Consider the following 21,060-nt stretch of genomic DNA (forward strand, 5'->3'; position numbering starts at 1 on the left):
GAACCTACCTGTGTCCTGTGGGCCACATGTATCCCCGGATAGCTATGAGTACAGCCAACTAGATGACGGTGTCTTGTGGCAGTGTTGAAAGGTTAGACATTGTGATAGAAGTGAGTGGTGGTGACTCTCTAGCACTTTGTGTGCAAAGCTAGTACTTTGTGTCTTTCTTAGATGGGCATGCTGATCCTTAGATGAACTAAGGTCCGTCTGAGTGGTGGGCAAAGCAATGACATGGAATGCGGGGATCACTTCTCGTGCCTACTTCTTAACTGATAATAAGACACAGCTAAGTTTGTCTGTAACCAGTAATGTATCGATAAGCTGCCTTTGCATAGTGCGGATGACTATCATGTGATACATTTTTATTCAAATTCAAAGTTAGACAAAAGAACTAATGTATAGAAAGGTAAACATTTAGTTTATGGGATGTCATGTGATATTTCAATGTGTATATATTATGTAGTGTGTAAATTAGGTTAAACATTTGTCTTTTCAAATAGTTATCATTTTTTTTAATAGTTAAAAACATCTAAGACCATTATTCCAGCTATTGAAACATATATGCTCTTTGCACTCCTACTGTGGAATGGCACCACAGACTTCCCGCTTCTATTCATCTGGGACTTAGTCCGTGGATCAGCCTAGTCTTTCCTCCCTGAGGTTCTTCTCAGCCTTGCTAGTTACCATTCTACCCTGAGTTCTGTGAAGATCAGCTCCCCTGGAGCCCGCACACAGTGAGAGCATACAGTACTTGTATTTGTATGCCTGGCTTGTGTCACTTCTCGTAGTTGTCGGTTCTGTGCTGTCACAGGTGCAAAGGTCATCCTTTTTAAGAATGGTTGTCTAGGGTTCTGTGGCGTAGTGTACCACAGTCACGTGGTATCATGTTTGGGGCCACTGAAAAATCACCTTTCAAGACAGGAATATATAACCCATGGGTTGTAGACGTCACAATAAACTTTGTGCTGCAGTCCACTGATTTGTTCTGTGAATTATTGGAAGTTCTCACTGTCTGCGAGTAAGGGATTGTGTCCTGTGTGCTGCTGAGGGTTTTGACTCCAGTCTTCACTGTTTCCTTTCAGAGCCAGGGCCGTCATGTCTTGGCAGTATGCTCATGCCTGCCCAGGAGACCGCCTGGGAAGAGCTTATCCGCACTGGCCAGATGACACCATTTGGTACCCCAACCCCCCAGAAACAGGAGAAAAAGCCGAGAAAAATAATGCTCAATGAAGTATCAGGCTTTGAAAAATATTTGGCAGACCAAGCACAACTGTCGTTTGAAAGGAAGAAACAAGCTGCTAACAAAAGAGCAGCTAAAAAAGCCGTGGCCAAATCGGAGTCAAGCCCAGGACCAAGTGAAAGTAAGCCAAAACCAAGAGGCCAGGTCCTCTCTCAGGCAGATAAGCGCTTGAAGAAGCACATCAGGAAGCTCCAGAAGAGGGCGCTGCAGTTCCAGGGGAAAGTGGGATTGCCAAGGGGGAAGAAACCTCGGGAGCCTGAGGTGAGGCCAGAGGCAGAGGGAGACACTGAGGGTGAGGAGTCTGGGTCCTTTTCCACCGAAGGGGAGGAGGAGGAAGAGCAACAGGAGGAGGAAGAAGGGGTAGCCAGCCTGTCTTCCGATGACATCAGCTATGAATTGAAGCCTCTTCGGAAGGGCCGGAAATACCAGAAGAAAGTCCCAGTGCAGGAGGTTGATGATGACTTTTTCCCAAGTTCTGGGGAGGAAGATGAAGCTATGGAAGGAAGAGGAGGAGGTCGCAAGGTAGCAAGGTGTCGAGACGACGGAGATGAGGATTCTTATAAGCAGCGGTTAAGGTCAGTGTGTGGGCACGTGCTGCTCCCTGGATGTGAGGAGGCCGCTTTTAAAGATCTTAGCATTCTAAGTCCGCCTTGTACTAGACCCCGGTGTGCAGGCGCTGGCCTCGCTGCCTTAGCCCACAAGAATCTGGACATGGACTCCTTAGTGGAGCTGGCCCAAAGACTTCAGAGCCTTTATACTAACTAATTCAGAGGCAAGTCTGGGATGAGGAGCCAAGGGGAGGGATGGGCAAGAGCTGAGAGGACTGACATGAGCTGGGTGGTCTTGACCCAGAGTTGTCATCCTGCAGTTGTTGGGGAAGGAGAAGGTGGTGCTGTGCCTTGGATTTTTTCTTATGAAGTAGGATATTCACTTTAGAGAAATTTCTTTCAGAAAATTAGGTGAAGCTTGTGTTTTGGTGTATGAGAGAAAGTGCTCTTTCCCTGCTCCCTTGATTTTGAGAAAATAGTTGTCTACAGGATAATAGACCACCACAATGCTGACGATACACTGTGTGCACAGCCCACGTCCCCCTCGCTGCCATTTGCCGTTGCTGAGGCTGAGTTGGCTTTTTCCTTGAGGACTTTGTCAGCACTTGATGTGAGATAAGTGGAGGTGAGCGTCCGTGTGGGGTTCCAGTCACCGTCGCTGGGTAGTTTCTGTGAGCTGGGAAGGCGCCTCGCACGCTGTAGGCCCAGGGCTTTTATCTGAGCTCAGTAGGGATTCTGCTAAAGTCAGAGGAGAAAAGGAACCATGGTACTTGTGAAATATTTACTATTGGGATGGCTCTGGCCTATCTTCCACAGTGCTTTTATTTCTCAATGAGGGGAAAGCTAATTGATAGTGTTTCAGGTGGATTTCTCAGGGCCTTCCTGGAAAAGTTGACCTATTGATTTTCTTTACTTCAGAACCGAGGTAACCTAGTCCACGCTTCACATACACTGCACAGCCTTTTCAGAGGTTCTTAAAGTAACTCGAGGCCCAGTGACACTGCATTCCAGAAGCAACTCCATTGATAGGAAGGGGCGGCTCTTTGTCATTTCCCACTGCAACATTAGTCTGCACACCCAGTAGCTGTAACGTTTGAGGAATACTGCTCAATAATCTTAAAGAGTGAGTAGTGTCAGTCTTTACTGTGGAAAATTAATAAAAATGTTAATCATAACATATTGATTATAAATGAAGCAATATGTAGTCTTCTCATTAAACTGGGTCAATATTAAATGTATTTTAAACATAGCAATTTATTTTGATTGAATTTTAAATATGGGTATAGTTTAATTTCATGGCAGTAAGTTTTTTTTTAATAATGTTAAGATTGTAAAACAATTTATTATTTCCAAAGCCATATCACAATCCATTTTTTGCTAAAGTTACAGTAAAATCTCAAATGAATTTCAGAAATATCAATAATTCTTAATTGCCACCAAAATACGATAGCTCTTAAAATTTTATAGCTAGTTATTAAGGCTGTTAAGCGGTAGATATACACATTGAAATGTTTATATTACATCTCCTTTGGTGCTCTTTTGATTGGGGGATGTTAAAATAGAATGGTAAGGATTGAGAAGCATATTAATGTTTGAAATTTGCCAGTCATCACATTCTGTTATGTCTTGCAGCTCTTTGTAGACAGATTAAGCTGTAGTGGTAGTCATTGGATTGAAAGACCTTCAGTGTTGCTGATCATAGACTGATTAGAATGGTCAGAATAAATCTGTAGTTTCCAATGTAGAAAACTTTTTTTTTTAATTGGTTAAAGTTTAAGCATACCTTTTCTAGAACTGGACAAGAGCAGTCACAATCCTTTCTCCGACTAGCCCCAAGCTCTCAGGTCAGTCTAGGATGTTCTAACCACTTGTAAACTGCCCCTTTCTGTGTGTTTCCCACTCCTTTCATATACTCAGATCCTCCAGTGAGACCCAGGAACTGTCAGATCTGAATATCCCTAAGTAGAAGCTATGCCTGCTGGAGGTACACACATAGGACTGGCTTTCCTAACATAATGCTGATGCTTGAGAAATGTCCAAGCTAAACAGAATTTCTGGAACTGATAACATACCCCATGCTTTTAATTATCTGAGTTCTGGCAAGACACAGGTTTACTTGCCTAGTCAAGGCTGATCACTAGGACAGAATAGTAACTTTCCCAGCATGGTGGTCAAGTCGGTGCCCCTGTGCCTGGCACGTGCTGCCTGGGTGATGTGTACTCATTTCCCAGTTGTGGTTCAAGGTCAGCTCTTTTGCTTGGTTTGTGCCTCCACATGCCAGTGCATGTCTACATCCTGGGGCTGGCACTGAGGGTTTTTGTTAGAAGTCTATAGGCTGTTTGTTAGTGGACAGGAACAGGTATAGAACCTTATAGTATGAAGGGAGCAGTGAACGCAGACGAGGGGGGAAGGAGACTCTGGAGGAAGTTCATTCCTGTGCAAGCCTTGCCTATTAAGTAGCTCATATGTGTTAGCATGGTCCTCGTGCTACCTGGTCAATTTGCTGCTGACCTAGGTATGTCCCTGAAAAGGAACCATTCATGACAGTGACAAAAAGATGCAGTCCAGCATTGCCATCCCTCAGGGATCTCACTTAGGTAAGCCAGACCCTGGATTACACCCCAGAATATGTGAGGACAAGTCAGTGAAGCAAAGTTAGCATGTTTAGAGTGAAGATAAGGGACAGTACGCACTTCAGGTTTCAGCATGGTGGATAGGGATATTTAGCAAGGAGATACGTACCCAAGACATGGCTTTGGGCTTCTTAGTAGAGAGCACTTAGATGTCTTAACAGTTTTAATGTGATTTTGTGGCTTTTTAAATTACATTGCTCAAAAGATATAATTTGTAAGGATTAAAGATTAAGCAGCTTAAAAATTAAGTAAAAATACGTGAATTGGTTTACTTATTTACTGTAAAGAATTTCCATTTGTAAATGAAGGTGCACAGAGGTCTTATGAAGTGCGCTGTCTTGTGTAAGGATAAGGGAGGAGTGCTGATACAGGTACATCAAGGTTACAAACATTATGGGCTTGAACAAGCAGGGCTTATTTGTTGTTTTTAGTATCCCGTTAGCACGTTTAGGAAACCTAGCGTTTTCTCTGTAGGTACTCTTAGTTTTGTCAGAGTGTTGAAGTTTCTTGGCTGTGAGCTAGCAGGAAAGACAGCTGAGCTCCTAGGCCTCGGGGTTACTTTCCCTTCCTTTGTCCCTGTAATTATTTTTTCTGCTCTGTCTCTTTGAGCCTTGGAGGCCACCAATTCTTGGGGGTCTGATTTGTGCTGCCTTAGAGATGAGTATGACGGCAGTGAACCGTTGAGAGGCGTGGCGTCCAAGCCGTCCACATTAACAGAAACTGAGCATCACCTGGACCTGTCAGCTCCACTGTCTGTTTTCGGGGAGAACCAGGCCTTTCGGGAAGGAATACCAGAGTCCCTCAGTGATGTCCAACCTGGCTCCAGGGGGTGGTACAGGGGACATCCACTGTGTTTCTACCAGCTATTTGCTTGAGATGATAAAACAAAGATGTCCTTGGCTCTGGCCTCCTTCCCCAGCAGCAGTCATCACTGCTCAGATCAGGCTGAGAGGCAAAGGTTAACTTAAGCTCATTCCCAAAGACTTTCTGTGGTTTCTGTTGGCAGGAGGATGTTAAAACGTATCATTTAGCTTTAATTCAAACCCAAAAGCTTCACTTCTGTTCCTGCCCGTGGTTTAAGTTGCTGAGTGAACTGCCTATACATCCTTAGTACGGAGCAGGCACTGGAGAGAACTTAGCAGCACAAAGATGGTCCTTGGCCCCAGGAATGCTGTGCAGGTCTAGCATGGAAATTCCACCCAAAAACTTGTCCGGGCATGCCACGGCACTCTCTGAGTTGCAAACTGCCAAGATGTGTATGTTGATTACTGTTTCCCTTCTGAGACCGTGACTTTTGGCCAATTTGGTTTCTCTGAAATATTTCCTAGTATACCTTGATAATTGTCCTTATGTAAAAGAGGGCCCTGGGTAGAGGAGAATCTCTGCCTTTTAGGCAATCAGAAAAAATTGTTATGGGCGTTGGGGTGTGAGGTGCAGTGCTTTTTCTAGTCAATCCTAAATCAGTATGGCATTGCTTTTGAGATAATCTTCACCCACTTAGACACAGGAGAGGAAAGAAACCACTGTTTTGAGTGAAGTTGGTTGCAGTTGATCTTTGTGCTTAGCTTACAGACTTTCCATCTTCCTCCACTTGTTTTTAATTGTGTGTGTGTGTGTGTGTGTAGCCATATTAAGGTGGGAATATCTTTACACACCTTCACTATCCCTAACTTTGAGTTTGTGCATACCTGTTTTTGCCTTGTACAGTTATGGTGGCCCTCACAAATATGCTATAATCAACTTGCTCAGAACCAGAGCTGAGGCTTGAAGCTGGGAACTGTTAGAAATGTTTCCTTCCTTTGGTGGGTTGCTGGAAAGGACAGTGTCCATGTGTGACCACAAGGTGGTGCCAAGAAGCAGCACACAGCTGCCTCTTCCATGCTGAGAAAACAAACAGAAACCTGGAGTCTGGGAGTTGGAGAGGGTTTAGAGAGATAGCGTCCTAAACTTTGATCACTATTGGCAAAAGAAATGGTTCTAACCTTAGAAGGTTAACAGAGATGGCATATTTTTGGAATCAAGTATGAGACTAGGGTTCAGAAATACAGATTTAACTCATTTTAGTACATTCTTTTAATTTTAAATTTTTATCTTTTTGTGCCCTATTTTTTAAATTTTATTTGAATAAACTGGAGTTGAAATTGCTGATAAAGGCTCAATTCATTGTGTGAATATTACAGCGTGCCTTCTAGTTGTCTCAGGTGTAGTCTTTTGGGAAGCTAATGCTCTCTTCCCTCCCCTCCCCTGGAGCATTGACCAGGCTTCCCAGATCTGGCTGAGTTGGATCGTAGTATGGCGATTTGACTGTGCACATGGCCGTCTCTGAGGAGAAACAGGTCATCCCTTGTGCTGCCAAGGGTCAGATCCTGAAAGGGTTCAAGCAAGCTAGGACGAGCGTTAAAGAGTCTTATTTCGAAAGTCAGAGTCCTCTATGGTTTGAGAAAAGATTGCATCTGATAACGGTCTGAGTAACTGCGGTGCACAGCCCTGGGAGGCAGGAGCCTGAGAGCTGAGTTTGTGTGCCTGGAAGAGCCTTGGGAAGCGGAAGGCGGTGAGTAATCCAGCAGCTGCTGGGTCTGCTGCTCAGGCCTCACAACAGTCTCCAAGGTGGATCCTCTAGTCACCGGGAGGAGCGCAGTGTCCGTCCACCCTTCTGGGGTCCAGCTCCTGCTGAAGACAGTGCTCTCAGAAGGCCTGCGCTCCGGCCTGGGCGCTGTGGAGCCTCTCCTCGTTTCGCCAGCATCCTTTTTGTGCTGGATTGTTTCTGTTTCCTAAATGGATCCTTGCTTGGATAGGGCAGACTTTCAGCAGTTTTAAGCTGTACACACTTAAGAAAAAGCCACATAGATTTATTTGTTCCTTTATAAAAGCCCTAATAATTTCATTTTTGAAAATTTAAGATTAACATTTAATCCAGACTTGGTCTAGAAACCTAAATATAACACTTTGAAGATTGTTTTTAACATGTTTTGAGGAGCTCAATTCTTTGTCAAGGAAATAAACCATTCTTATTTACTTTCTTTTTAGGAATCTAGATTTTAAAGAGAAAAGAAAGTTGCCCCGCCGCATGTATTTTTAGAGAGTGTGCTGGCTTTAAAATGACAAAACCAAGACACAATGAAGACTAATTCTGTCTCCTGCTCTGTGCACCTTTTATTCTCAGCTCAGGGCGTAATTGTCTGCATCAGTCTTAATTTACTCTGTGAGATCTGGACTCCTAACTGAGGGTGTTTCATCTGCTCAGATGTGCCAATTAAGTTCACCCAGATAGACCATAAAAAGGGAGATAGAAAAGTAAAACCCTGAGTATCTCAATTTAGCCAATGAGACTAATCTGCGAGGGACTCCTAGCTGTCTGAAATAGAAAACCTGCTGCAGCACACAAATGCAGAAGGTGTTAAGTACCCAGTTTGGTGTCCGAGCACACTTTTAAAATCAGGTTGTACTCACCGGGCTGCCATTGTAGAGTCTCCTTCATGGACATTGCAATGAGTGGAGAATGATCTTGAGTTTGAAATTTCGCTGTATTAACAGTGATTTGACTGTGTAGTATGTGTTGTTGCCCTTCCAGTCTGAATTGTGCCTGGCCCAGTGATCTTTGCAGTGTAGAAACAGTAGACACCAGCTAGTGGAGACAGTGGAGCTTGGGAGGAGCGTGCTCATGTCGTGACTGCACAACCCGAGACTCCTCATGTTTGCCAATTCCCGTTAACAGGCATACTTTGTCCTGTTAGTCGGTTGGTGTGGGCAGTTCTGTCCATCGATTTGTCTGGTGTTAAGTGTGTCTCATGGGATGATTCAGCTCAGATCATCTGTAGTCAGAACTGCCAAGCAGCTTTTCTGGTTACTTGGAAGAGTCTGTAGGTGTCGGGTAACGTCCAGCTGTGACTTTCCCTGTGCTCCTGCACAGATGAAATCCATAGCATTGTTGATTTTTTAATATTATATATATATATATATATATATATGTGTATATATATATATATATAATTTCTTACAATATATATATAACAAACTTTTTGATAAAATGTTGTAAGAAATTCGCACACAGAAACTAACCAGGCCCAAGGTCTGTCCATCTCACTGTCTGATGTTACTGCTGCGCACTGCTGATGTTAGGACAGAAGTTGAAGGTGTGAGAATCGGCCTACTCCCATTACAAACTTCAGCCGTCACTGACTCTGGAAGTTTGTGAGACACCCATAGAGATAGACTGTTGTGTAACCAAGAAGGGTAGACAGGGGAGCCTGTCTGACTGGCCTGGTGTTCTCCCACTGTCGCTAGTGTGCATTTTCCTCAGCTTGTCTCTCTCTGGGGAAAAAGGAAAATGTCTATCCGGTTAGATTAAGGGACTTAGGAAATGTGAGCTGCTAGGTTAGTGCTTGGAATACAGCGAACACCAGTAACCTCAGTCATTATTACTCATTGTCTTCTGACTCTAAATTTAAAACTATAGAAATATTTTTAAATATGGAAGTATTTTACATCTATAAAATGTAGTCTCTGTCACCGACCAGCAGTGACAGACCTTGGCGTAATCTCAAAATTTGTTTGGTGGCCTGGGAGAAGGCTGTGTGGTAAAAGCTCTTACACAAACCACATCACCTGAGAAGTGAGAAGCTGAGCGTAATGCTGCATGCTTCTGTTCAGTGAAGCGGGAGGTGGAGACGGGAGACGCTCCTGGAAGCCCCCGGGCTGGACAGCATGGGGTACGCTGCCTGCTCGGCGGCAGAGAGCCGTAAGCCAGTCTTCACTAAGGTGGGAGTAGAGAGCCAACTCCTGAGAGTGTTCCATGCCACCCCCAACCCCGGGGAAAAACCCAGCCACCCTACCACTACCAACAGAAAGCTTGTCCAGGCTCTCACCTCTCAGGTGGAAGTCAAAGCGTCAGACTGGCAGCTGGCAGCCGTGAGATCGCATTTCATCTGCACAACAGGAATTGGAGTGGTGGCCTGCCCACGAGTGACAGCACCACAGCAGACAGGACTCTAAGTGGGAGCTCGTAACTGTTGGCTGTTGCTGAGTTCTCATGCCACACGCAGGAACTGAGGGCAAAGATTCTGTCCAACTAGTAAGAGCCTTGAGAAGAGGTTTCTTGAAGAGCCGTGAAGACCTAACAATGTACACATGAGACGACCCATCTTGAGTAAAAAGTAGCCTAACAGTTGGTGCCGATATGTGTGGGAAAATACCACCTGTCACAAAATTTCATTGTTCTTAGGATTTTTCTGTATCTCTCGTACCTTTTTGTTAATTTGATTATGAATGTGAGCACCATGATCAGTAGTTGTTTCTCCTTTGCCTACACTAGGGGGCACTAGGCCCCTGCCCAGGTAGGTCAAGGTTACCGTGAGTCCCCACAGCGCTGCTCTAAGGGATCCTCCCTTGAGGCTCTTCTGTGGTCTTCTGTGGCTTTATTTCCAGACCACTGGTGTGTGTGTGTGTGTGCGTGCGTGAGTGTGTGTTTGATGTTTAAGTCCCACTGGCCCAAGCTTGCATTGCATAATTTTTGTTGGTTTACTTATTTAAAAAAGTTTTTTTTCTTTTCTTTTTTGAGACCATCTCATGTATACCAGACTGGCCTCGAACTATGTATTTGAGGCTACCTTGAGCTCCTGATCTTCCTGTTCTGCCTCCTAAGTGCTGGGTCTATGGACCTGTGCTATAATCCCAGCTGTAGTAGTTGCTTTGGATGTTTGTTATTCATGTTTAAGCCACGGTTAACTAATATTGCTTGATTTTCCATTATTAAAAATGAGCTGGAACTCTCCCCCTGTCTTCTCTGCCCTGCCCAGAGACGGTCTCTTTGACCCCTTCCCCCTTTCCTTAATAAACCTCCCATGTGGAAAACAAAAGGGGGGGCGGGGGCTGGAGAGATGGCCTAGCAGAAGAGCAATTGTTGATCTTCCAGAGGACCTAGACTCAGTTCCTAGCATCTGCAGGGGGCTGTGCAAGTTGTGTAGAACTCCAGTTCTAGGAGGGTCAACACCGTCTTCTGGCCTCTGTTGGCATGAGGTGTCAAGTGGTATAGACAGTAGGCAAAACACCCATGCACATAAAATTAAATTAAAGATAAATACAAGCTTAACAATTAAATGAAAAACTTAAAAAGGTTTGTTTTATGTATCTGAGAGGCTTTTTTTGCTGAATAAATATATGTGCACTACATATGTTCCTGGTGTCCCTGGAGGTCAGAAGAGGGTACCATCCGCCGGAACTACATTGCAGAAGAGTGTGAACCACCATGTGAGTTCTGGGAACTGAACTCAGATCCCCTGCAAGATGGACAAGTGCTTTTAACTGCTGAGCCATCTCTCCAGACCTTGATTTTACACTTTTTGTAAAGATTACATACTAGAATTATCCAACGCCACTTAATGTGTATAAAGTTTCTTTAATATGTTGTACATCTCCTAACTCATCTAGTCTTTGTAGCAGACCACTGTTTGGCTCTTTGTAGGGTCAAGGACATAGATGCAGCCATGGGGAGTGACATTTTTCTGGAGCACAGGCCTCCCCTTCCCTGTTAAAGGCCTCATGTCTGCATCTGGTTTCCTCTTGTCAGTGTTCCTCTGAGGTCTGCTCTAGTGGCCCCCGCTGGAGTCTGACAGGGCTTACAGGAAGCAGGACCACTCCAAGAGAATGGGGTGCTCACCTTGTTCAGTTTGCTTGCAGCTGCAGCAGTTGCAAGGATAGCATAAAGGAGCCATGAGGATGAGTTCCCTTCCTAGTGATATAAATAGAGGTGAAAATTAGCCACTCCATTCCTGTCCCAAAAGAAGTCTTTTCTAGGTTGTGGGATATTTGCCCATCCTTTTCAGTTGATACCGGGCAAGCATGGAGCCAAAATTGGAGCCTCTGATTCTTCTTACTAGCTGGGATACAGAAACTGGTTTGTCTGTTACTAAGTGGATGCTTTGGGGAATCCAAAAATGGAAGCTCAGATTTGAAAATAAGGAAATTTTGTTTTAAATTGTTCAAAGTAATGAGCTTCTCTTTACCTCTTTCTAGTTTTATCTTATTCTCTTTGTCATTTATTTTGGTTTTTCAAGATAGGGTTTCTCTGTGTAACAGTCCTGGCTACCTGGAATTCATTCTGTAGACCAGGCTGGCCCCGAACTCCTTTACCTTTTTGAAAATTATTAGTATTCTAAGATTCTAAGTTAAGAATTTCTCTGGCATTGTAGCTAGCTACCCTCTTCCCTGGGTCATTCTTCATCCCAGACTGTCATCATGCTTATCAGTAGGTACAGGGCCTGAGGGTCAGGTGAGTGGTAGGCAAGGGGATCTCTCGATGAGGCAGAACAGGACATTTCTAGAAACATTTCTGGATGACCCACTTAGGTCATTTTCAAACGGTGCTTCTATGCATCTGTCTTCCTTATCCCAAGCTCAGTTCTGAACGTCGGTCATTGCTCAGCATTTATTGAGCTGAGCTGTGAGCTCTAGGGCATCATGCCAGTTGTCTGGCCTCCAATGTCTCCCACTTGATTGGGAGACAGGTACGACTCTTACTATATGCTGACACTGTATGGGCACTGTGGATGAGACCTGACCCTTGGTTGTGCCGAGGGTGTTATAGAAAGGAGCATGGTATCTGAAGGGTCTGCCAGGCGTGAAGATGTGCAAGTTGGAGGGTAGAGGCTGGGGAATGGATATGCAGTTGAAGAGAATCAAGGCCACATACAAGGCACAGTCGATGCCCCCAGCTGTGTTTTTCTATTTATGTAATCTGCTTCTCTTTAGAATGTTAGAAATTATAAAACAGACTAACAGTAAATGGTGGCCCGTAGCTTTTCAGGTATGTTTTTTGGGTTCCATTGACAAAGCACCCCAGTAGCCTCCGTGGGCCTTGGTGTCGTTCAGCTGATTATCCTGGGTCTGGGCGGCTTCTGACAGACATTATTGCAACGTCAGCCCCCGGCCGCAGAGCCTCGGCCAGGCTTGCAGGGAAGCCGAGGAGAGTTTTCCGTGCCTGCTCATCACTGGCTTCCCCTCTAAGCGCTGCCAGCGGAGTCGGCAGTGGGCTGAGCACGGCAGTTGTGTGAGGCGTTAGAAACTCTGCCAGGGAACACCGGGCACTTTCACTTTATGTGGCTGCAGCTGTGACTATTACATGTGTGGATTTTTTTAAATGAGAGGATGGAGAACATGAAAAAGTTATGCTTTTCTGAAAAACGTAAATGGTAGATTATTTACTGCCCCCAGCCAATTTTTAGTAATTCTGCATGTGCCTTTTGTTACTGTCATAAAAGCCAGCTGTAATTCAGACACTATACACATTTATGGTCAAATTTTTGTTTTCTGTCTTTGGTGCTGGAGGTTGAATCCAGAGCCTTGTACATTCTAAGAATGTGCTCTGCCACTGAGCTACATTCCTAGTCCATGGCAAAAAAAAAAAAAAAAAAAAAAAAATTAATTTAGCTATCCAGCAGGTATCCTCTGAAGGGCAGGTGTCCTGGTTTGGTCACATAATTGATAATAATTCGCCGTGCAGCCATTGATCAACTGTTGTAGTTTTTGCTGGCATACATTCCTTCTAGAAGCTCTGTGAAACCTTTGAGGGCCATCACATTACTGAACATAGACTGTGTGGGAATGCATATTGCCTACGTGTCCTTTCATTAAACTAGTGGTAGTTCCTCTTACAGGGTGAGGGTGGCAATTTCAACAAGCCAAGGTAAGCGATTATATACAGTTCTGTCTGAGAGAAGCACTTAAATTCTCGCTCTTGTGTGCACTTCTTTGCCTGTGACACCTCAGTCAGTCCTTCATATAGCCCAATGAAGCAGGCATCACTGTTCTTACCAAGGCTCTTTGTGGACATTTGGTTACAAGGTCAATTTTCCTGCTGAGGGTAAAGGTGCAGATCCATGTTTGGATTTGGAATGCTCTCCAGAGAGAACATTCTCCTCCTTCTCCGTCTCCTTTTTCTTCTCTTCCTTCTCCTTCTCCTTCTTCTTCATCATGTATTTAGAAGCTTGATGCCCTAAAGCAGTGTTCAGAGGTGGGGCTTGGGGGAAATGGCTATGACCTCACTCATGCATTAATCCAAATCCACGGCTGCTCATGTTTTGGTGGGTTACTGAGAGGTTATTGACAGAAACCTAGGAGGTGGGACCGAGTTGAAGAGAGTAAAGAGTATAAGCCCTGCCTTGCTCTGGTTCCTTCCTGTCTCTTCTCTGCTTCCTGGATCCCTCCATCCTGAGATGAGCAGTTTCGCCCCGCCTCATGCTCCATGCCACTTTGCCTTTTCCAGAAACGGGTGACCATGTTAAACTCTGAAGTCATGAGTCAAAATAAGCCTCCCTCTTTTAGGTTGACTTTCTCAGATATTTTTAACATAGTGATAGAAAGGTGACTAACACAGCTGATAAATGCAGCAGGGTTTGCTTTTAGCCAGTCTCTCTGCAGGCTGTATGGGGGCCTGGGCTTCTGTCCCTTCGTGTGCAGGATAGTCATAGCACAGTTAGCCCCTTCACATGTGCCTGCCGGACAGATTGCTCAGCCTGCTAGGCTGCAGGACAAGCTGGATTCCAGAGGCCGTGCTAAAAAGGGCACCCTTAAGAAGATGCTTAGGCTGGTGGGATGGCTCAGGAGGGAAAAATCCTTGTGGCAGCCTGACTTCTGTGTTTGATGCTGGAACCCACCAAAAGATGGAAGGAGGGAACCCCCTCCTAGTGGAGGTTGTTGTCTGACCTTCACATACATACCACAGTACACATGTTTCTACACCTCCATGGATACGCCACCAGCAACAGAGAAAGACTCTTGGCAGCAGCTCGGGTGGAGACACCACTGTCTCTGCTTTGCTGCTTTTTCTTTTTCATGAAGAACTGATGTGGAAGCCGCAACCCCACCCCCATGTCAGACAAGCACCCTGTCACCGTGCTCTATCTCTCTTCCTGTATTTGGGTGGTTTCAGCTCTCCTAGCTTTCCTGGGCATGCCATGTCTTTCTGGGGCACTTCTTAGATGGTGAGCCCCAATCCACACAAGGAAGTATTGCTGTCGATAGCCCCAGCCATATGTGCATGAGGTCATATTTTGTGTCCTTTAGATTCTTCTGGGGTGATTTGTCTTCACAGTGGTTCAGGTGCTTGTTGACCATAGCGATTTAGCCCCACCACCTTTGCTCGTTCTTTGGCCAAACTGAATGAACATTAAACGCTTTCATCTTTCTTTATGCAGCGGAAAGCTCTAGGATGTAATCATTTCTGCAGTGGCTTATGTGGTTTCCTAGGTGCTGGGTTCTGTGGCAACATGATGCCCATATATTTTAGGACAGAGAGAGGAAGACAAGAGGAGAAGATGCAATCTTGTCAGTGTGGGATGATGTGGTGGGAAGTTTAACAGCCGCAAACACTGAGTGGTAGAGTGTAAGGAAAAAGCTGTCGTCTGTGAGTGAAACGTACTGTGTAAAGTGGAAAAGCCCTTGTTCATCTGTTGTGCCAAACTGCTCAAGGCAGTACCTTCTAGGATACCCATTTCCCACTGTGCAAAATTATTGAAGAAAATACCAACTAAAGTCTCTTTAAGTGCCGGTGATAGCATTTGTGATTCTCAGAGTGTCACAGTTTGCTAAGTAGAGGCATCTTACTTTGTAGATATTTTGATGCCTAGTTCTGGTGCTCAGAGTTTGGGTACCAAGGATTATTATTTCATTACCTGAAACTGCAGCACATTTAGATATGTGCATCAGGAGAATACCTATTCCTTTCCAGCATGTTCTTTGGACAGTTCCTGCAGTTCCACCACTTTCTTGGCATTACTGATATGTGAGGCTAGGCAACATTTTTACTGGAGGATTGAGCTGTCCTGAGTCTGCTGCCATAGCTTACTTAAACTTATCTGTAGTGTCCTCATCCAAGAATGGAACCCCCGTCACCTTTGTGAAAGGCAAGAATAGTCACTGCGCTCCTGAGGAGAACATGCGTGGTAGCATGTCTATTAGCTTCAGATTCTCCTTATAGGAGGCCAGCAGGAGACCTGTAATGACTGGGCATGTCAGATTGCTCTGGGTATGGATGAGGGGCAGAGTTGTCCCTGTTGGGAACCACTGAGGCACACCATTACATTAAGCTAAGTTTGTAAATGACACGAAAATTGGAAGAACAGGAGGCTGTTGTCGCCCCCGAGAGAGCTCACTTGGTCCGTGGGGTGGAGGTAGTTTCAGGGAAGACAAGTAATAAGGGGAAGAAGAGGTGGTCTTTGAAGGCATTTTGTGTAAAGAAGCGCTGCAGTAGACCTCATGGTGTGTGGCGGCTGTTCCACTAGGTCGGGCTTAGTCGCGCCGCTTCTGTTTGCACCGCTTCTCTGGGTTGTGTTGCTCTTCCTGCTAAGATCCCACCATGCTGCAGAACAGTTCCACCTCACCGTCTAGTGCTTTCTTACTGAGTAAGGATTAGTTGCTTGGAAGACTTGAAATTTTGAAGGATGTGCTTTACCGTCTGTTGGCAGCGTCCTGGGAGGGTTGGCTGCCCATGGTTGGCTGCCCATGACTCCAGCCTGTGACCTCTGCAGCTTTTGTGATGGATTCTCCAGCGAGCGCTGTGCTCATGCTCTCCCGTCATGTTTTCTCTGCCTTCCCTTATCCACTCTCTGCTACTCTCACATAGACAATGGAAGTTAAAAGCCTTTGTTTGCTGCTGTTGTCTTCCTGTGAGCTTTTAATTCAAGGCATCTCTCAGTAGTTACTCTGTCTTCTATTTCTACCATTTTGTAACATTTAGAATGTCAGTTGTATACATACTAACAAAGTCATACTTTTTTTTAAAATAATGGAATCCAAGGTTATTTACTTTGGTAATTGCTTTTCTTTTTGCTCACAACATCAGAGTTCACCATAGTTGTGGGAATGTAAAATCAGTTAAAATGACTGCCTCCTCTCTACAGCTGTGGTGTGTTTCAGGACCTTCGTAGCTTGTCACTGTAAAACAAACATGGCATCATGCTTCTGAAATAGAAATGTTCATCTTTCCTTTAAATTTAAGTTTATCTGTAATACATTCTTTCTCAGTAGCATGATTATCAGCACAATGGCACTGCTGATCCTCTTCACTTGAGTAATTAGAAAAAAATATCTGATACAGCGATTTTGGATAAAAATTTGTTTTCTTTTTAAAATAGTATGTTTTATCCTGTGGCTATTATTTCCAGCATAGAAATACCAGTTCTAAATAAAATATGATCTGAATTGAATTACCATTTTGGAAATGCTTGGTTATATTGAAAATTTCCTGAGTCTGTTCTGGGATGAAGGTCATGTATCTTAGGAGCTGATAGAAAAGTTTCCCTTTAGGATATGCAGAAAAGGAGTAAGTGGTTTTGATAATGAAACGAGAGATACAGGAATCTTTCTAGAGTAGCTGTAATAATTCAAGTAAGAATTGACTTGAGGGGGCAGGAGAAAGAGTTGGGTTTTGTAGATGGTTAGTGTTGGGTAGTGAATGCAGCAGAAGCCTGAAAGGCCATTCTGATTTGCCTATTTCTTTCTAGTGCATACTTTAGAGCTGTCTCTTTCAATCTATCTTATAATCAGAATAATGGAAATGTGATTTCTCTTTCACCGTAGGAGGTGGAATAAACTGAGGCTGCAGGACAAAGAGAAACGCCTGAGGCTTGAAGATGATTCTGAGGAAAGTGATGCCGAGTTTGATGAAGGTTTCAAAGTGCCGGGTTTTCTGTTCAGAAAGCTCTTTAAGTATGTGCCATTTGTTCTGTCCTTTCGGTTTGTCATCAGGCCATTGTGTACAAATTAACATTCAGAAATCACATAGTAGTTACCTGTGGGCCCTTAAGGTACTTGCAGCAATTTATTGCAAATCCAGACACTGTCAAATGAAATTTTAGCCACATGCTGTTCATTAAAATTAGATGATAATAAATTGACTAAGGTGCGCATTGGGTGTGTTTGTACACTGATGAATCTACGTGGGCTTGTCTCAGCAGACTAAAAGCAACACATTTAAAAGTCTCGGCATCAAATTTTGCTTTTGTTCTTAAGGCACCAAACTTCTCATTTTAAAAAGTAGATTAATTTATTTCAGAATATTTGTTTATTAACATCAATATGAGGAGTTATATGTATTAAAATCAAACCTTGGGGAGTTTTGTGTTTTTTTTTTTTTTTTTTTTTTTTACTTCTGTGTAGAAACAGAAACTGTTGATTGTGTTCTCAGTATTTTCTGGGGATGTCTTTCTACATAATGGCAAAAGATACGACACAGGCAACACCGCAAGGATTAAGTTGCTCTTGGAAGCCGACTTAAGTTCTGTGTGTAAACGGCCGAGTGCTGTGATGACCGGAAGCTGCCTGATAGATGCATGCTTGGTCTGTGTGGCTTGGCAGGACTCCGATGATGAATGTAAACTCCAAGGGGCATTTTTCAGTCTCCTCACTCTTGGATATACTTAATATGATGCTTCAGGAAGGCTTCTTCAGATGTGTAGAGGAAGTTAAACCATTAGATACCGTCTTTCCTTTCCATATCATCAGTTCATAGAGCAGGATGCAAACTTCCTTCTGTGAGATGATGATGTTTAATTTCCTTTATGGAGTCAGCTGTCAGCTGTGTCCTAAACTTATGGAAGTGAGCTACTTAAAAATAGCATGCCCTTTGTGTTTACTCTCAAAGAGTTTATTTATCGTGTGGGGTGGGTGTGTATGTACTTGGCAAGCACCATACTGCTGAGAAATGTCAGGCGAGATCAAGACCTACGGATACTTACGTATTTGATTATCATGCTGGAGGAATAGGATTGGGGCTTTGCTCATGGTAGGCAAGCACTCTGTCATTCTGCCCCCTTCCTATTATAGTTTCATGTTATACTTTTAATTGCTCTTTGCATTGGAGGCATTTGGGGCGGGGGAGTAAAAAGTAGATATTTATCCCATTAAACATGTAGCAAAACCAAGTCCCACCTGCACTGACATGGCTGGGTGGCCTGACTAGAGTAAGAGGCAGAACCATGGGAAGGCAGAATCCACATTTCTGCTCATTTCTGCAGAGAAGTCAGTTCATAGCCCAGAAAGGCAAGTGGCTTGTTTATTGTTTCTCCCTAATGGAAATTAACTATAGAAAGGTAAAGACTGCATTTATTGGCAACTCTTTTTATTTTCACTGAAGTAACTGTTTATTAAGGAGCAAGTAAAATAGTATCTGTATTGTACTAGCAAAAAGAAATACCCAACTTATACCTTAAGCTGATGTAACAAGGACAGGCCTCTTCTGCACGTTCAGTGAGTGATCTGTAAATGTCCTCAGGAGTCAGGTTGAATGCACAGGTTTGTGTAAGTGTCAGATTTCCTAGCAAAGAAGTTTCACAGTAACAGAACCAAACTTTGCTACACTAAGTGTATGTAAGAGCCAGTATATTGGCTATTAACTTTCTTATTAATATAAGCACATGCTTATAAACATTTTAAATTTGTCTTTATGCTTTCTAGAAAGTATTCTGTTTTTTATATACAAAATAATTTAAAGTACTTTATAAATGTTATTAGATTTCATGTTTCTCTTGTAAGAAAGAGGATGACAAATAGAATCTCTGCTTTTAAAAAGTTATTTTTATTTTATGTGTGTGGGTGTTTTGCCTACAAGTATGTATGTGTACCATGTATATATAGTGCCCATAGAGGCCAGAAGAGGGTGCCAGGCGCCCTGAAGCTGGAATGACAGCTGGTTGTGAGTGGCTGTGTAAGTGCTGAAGAGCATGCCCAGGCCCTCGACAAGAGCATCAAGTGCACGTTCTCTCTCTAGCCTTTCATCTCGACCTTTTTTATGATTAAGTTTTATCCATGCCGGTTTACTTTTAAGTTGTGGGTATATTTTTATTCTGTTTACTACACTGAGTGGAAGTGAATTAACAGGATATAGCTACACCCCAGGGAGTTAGAAGGCACAGTTTTCCATTTAAGTGCTATTTTCTACAAGATAATATTTAACTTCTAAATTTCAGTTTTGAAAGTTTGCCCAGCAAATGTATTCGTCTGTATAATTTAACAGCCTCATGACAAACTTCAATTTGTTTTGACCTTACCTTCCACCAAACTAGTAAGTGCAATCTAGTATTAGTGTGAGAATGCCAAGATCCCGCAATTACATGTGGTTATTTTCTGATGCTTTGTTCCCATGGGGATGACAGAGTTTAGTAATTTCCTTGCTGTTGTACAACAATTGAAAAGACTATTTAACTCCCTAAAGAGTAAATTTTTATATGCTTCTCAAAGATTTTGAAAACTAGACTCTGTTCCCTGTTTTCATTTTAACTGTGTAGTTGTTTTTACAGTATTTACTGTCAGAACATAAAGCAATAGCATTCAGAGCATTTACCGGAGCCCAGGCTTTTTATTCCTTACTCACCATTCACCCCTGCTGACCAGGCCATCATCAGTGACTATTCTTCACCTGAAGGCTGAAGGCCTATTTATGGTGTGAGTAAGGGAGCTAACCCCTTTACCCAGGCTTTGTGCAATTGCTGGCTATTGCTGTGTGGTTCCTGGGCTGCCTCATAAGTATTTCTCCTTGAGTTATTTCTGTATTGCTTCTCACTCTTGCGTAAACATCCCACTGTGTGCCTGGTGAAAACCCTTGGAGATTTAGGGTAGGAGATGTCAGAACATCTAGCCCATTGTTGCTGATTTTCCAGAATCACATAGAATCCAGTGTCCAGTTCACTCCCAGTTTCTTTCTGGGAGACACCAAACTGATCAATGTTGCTTTTCCAAATTCTTACCATTTTAATTAAATTTGGGCCCTAAGCAAAGAAGGGTGCTGTCCCTGTGTTGGGCGGATTGTTTCCAAGGTGGTCTCCAGAAGGTCCTGGGCGCGTTTGGAGCTGCTCAGTGGCTTCTCTGTTTGGTAGGAGAAGGCCAGTGGCTAGAATCCAGCCCTTCTGGGCCATGAGTAGACTATTTTATTTTGTTTTCTTTATTTTTAATTTATATTCTTTTGAGACAGGGTATCATCTTGAAGCCTGGGGTAGCCTTCACACTTGAAATCCTCCTGCCTTAACCTCACTTGTGTTGCATTATAGGCAAACAACCAGTTCAGGAACCAGATTGTCTTCCAAGTCAGGACTGCCCCAGCCTTGGTTGGCACACTTGACATTTTGGCCAAATAATTTTCTGTAGGGACTGACCACAGCGCTGTAGGACAAATAGCATCTCTGGCTTCTGCCCACTAGGTCCTAATTGTTCTTTTCCACTTGAAAAAAAAAAAAAAGTCTGTAGATATTGCCTAATGGCCCAAGGGAGCAAATTAGCCCCGGTTCAGGGCTGCTATTCTAGATTATTCCCAAAGTGGGAACACTTTGGAGTCATATAGTTCTGGATTCCAGTATTGCTCACTTGTATTCTTACTTGTTTGTTTGTGTGTCAGTCCTTCCTCTCCTTTCCCCTTTCCTTCCTTTTTTTTCTCTTCCTCTCCCCTCTGCTCCTTCCCCAACCTTTGCCTCCTATGTATAAAATATGCCACTAGCGCCACAGTACAGGTTTGTTGTGAGGTGCTGTCCAGACTACCTGGTCCAGAATGTCCATATAGGTTTGTTCAGTGGGAGACATTGTTCTCAGAGGGATGCATTTATGGAACTTGTCTTCTCAAATTAATCAATCTTATTTTCATACTTCATTGGGTTTT

The 21,060-nt window shown here is 43.6% G+C and overlaps 1 protein-coding gene across 5 annotated transcripts in view; it reads left to right on the forward strand.

Annotated features, from left to right (window-relative positions):
- Positions 1–21,060, forward strand: part of Ercc6 (ERCC excision repair 6, chromatin remodeling factor) — a 74,924-nt gene that overhangs the window by 13,456 nt on the left and 40,408 nt on the right. For all 5 annotated transcript variants that reach the window (XR_008720715.1, XM_055612270.1, XM_055612269.1 and 2 more), the window contains 2 exons: positions 1,083–1,815; positions 16,995–17,123. Coding sequence is in view for 4 of the 5 variants with exons in the window: in XM_055612270.1 (XP_055468245.1) it covers positions 1,083–1,815; positions 16,995–17,123 (862 nt within the window). In the remaining variant the exon portion in view is untranslated. The remainder of the gene's footprint in view (positions 1–1,082; positions 1,816–16,994; positions 17,124–21,060) is intronic.

This window comes from Psammomys obesus, unplaced genomic scaffold, assembly GCF_907164565.1.
Source record: "Psammomys obesus unplaced genomic scaffold, mPsaObe1.curated_primary_1811, whole genome shotgun sequence".
Classification (NCBI taxonomy): domain Eukaryota; kingdom Metazoa; phylum Chordata; class Mammalia; order Rodentia; family Muridae; genus Psammomys; species Psammomys obesus.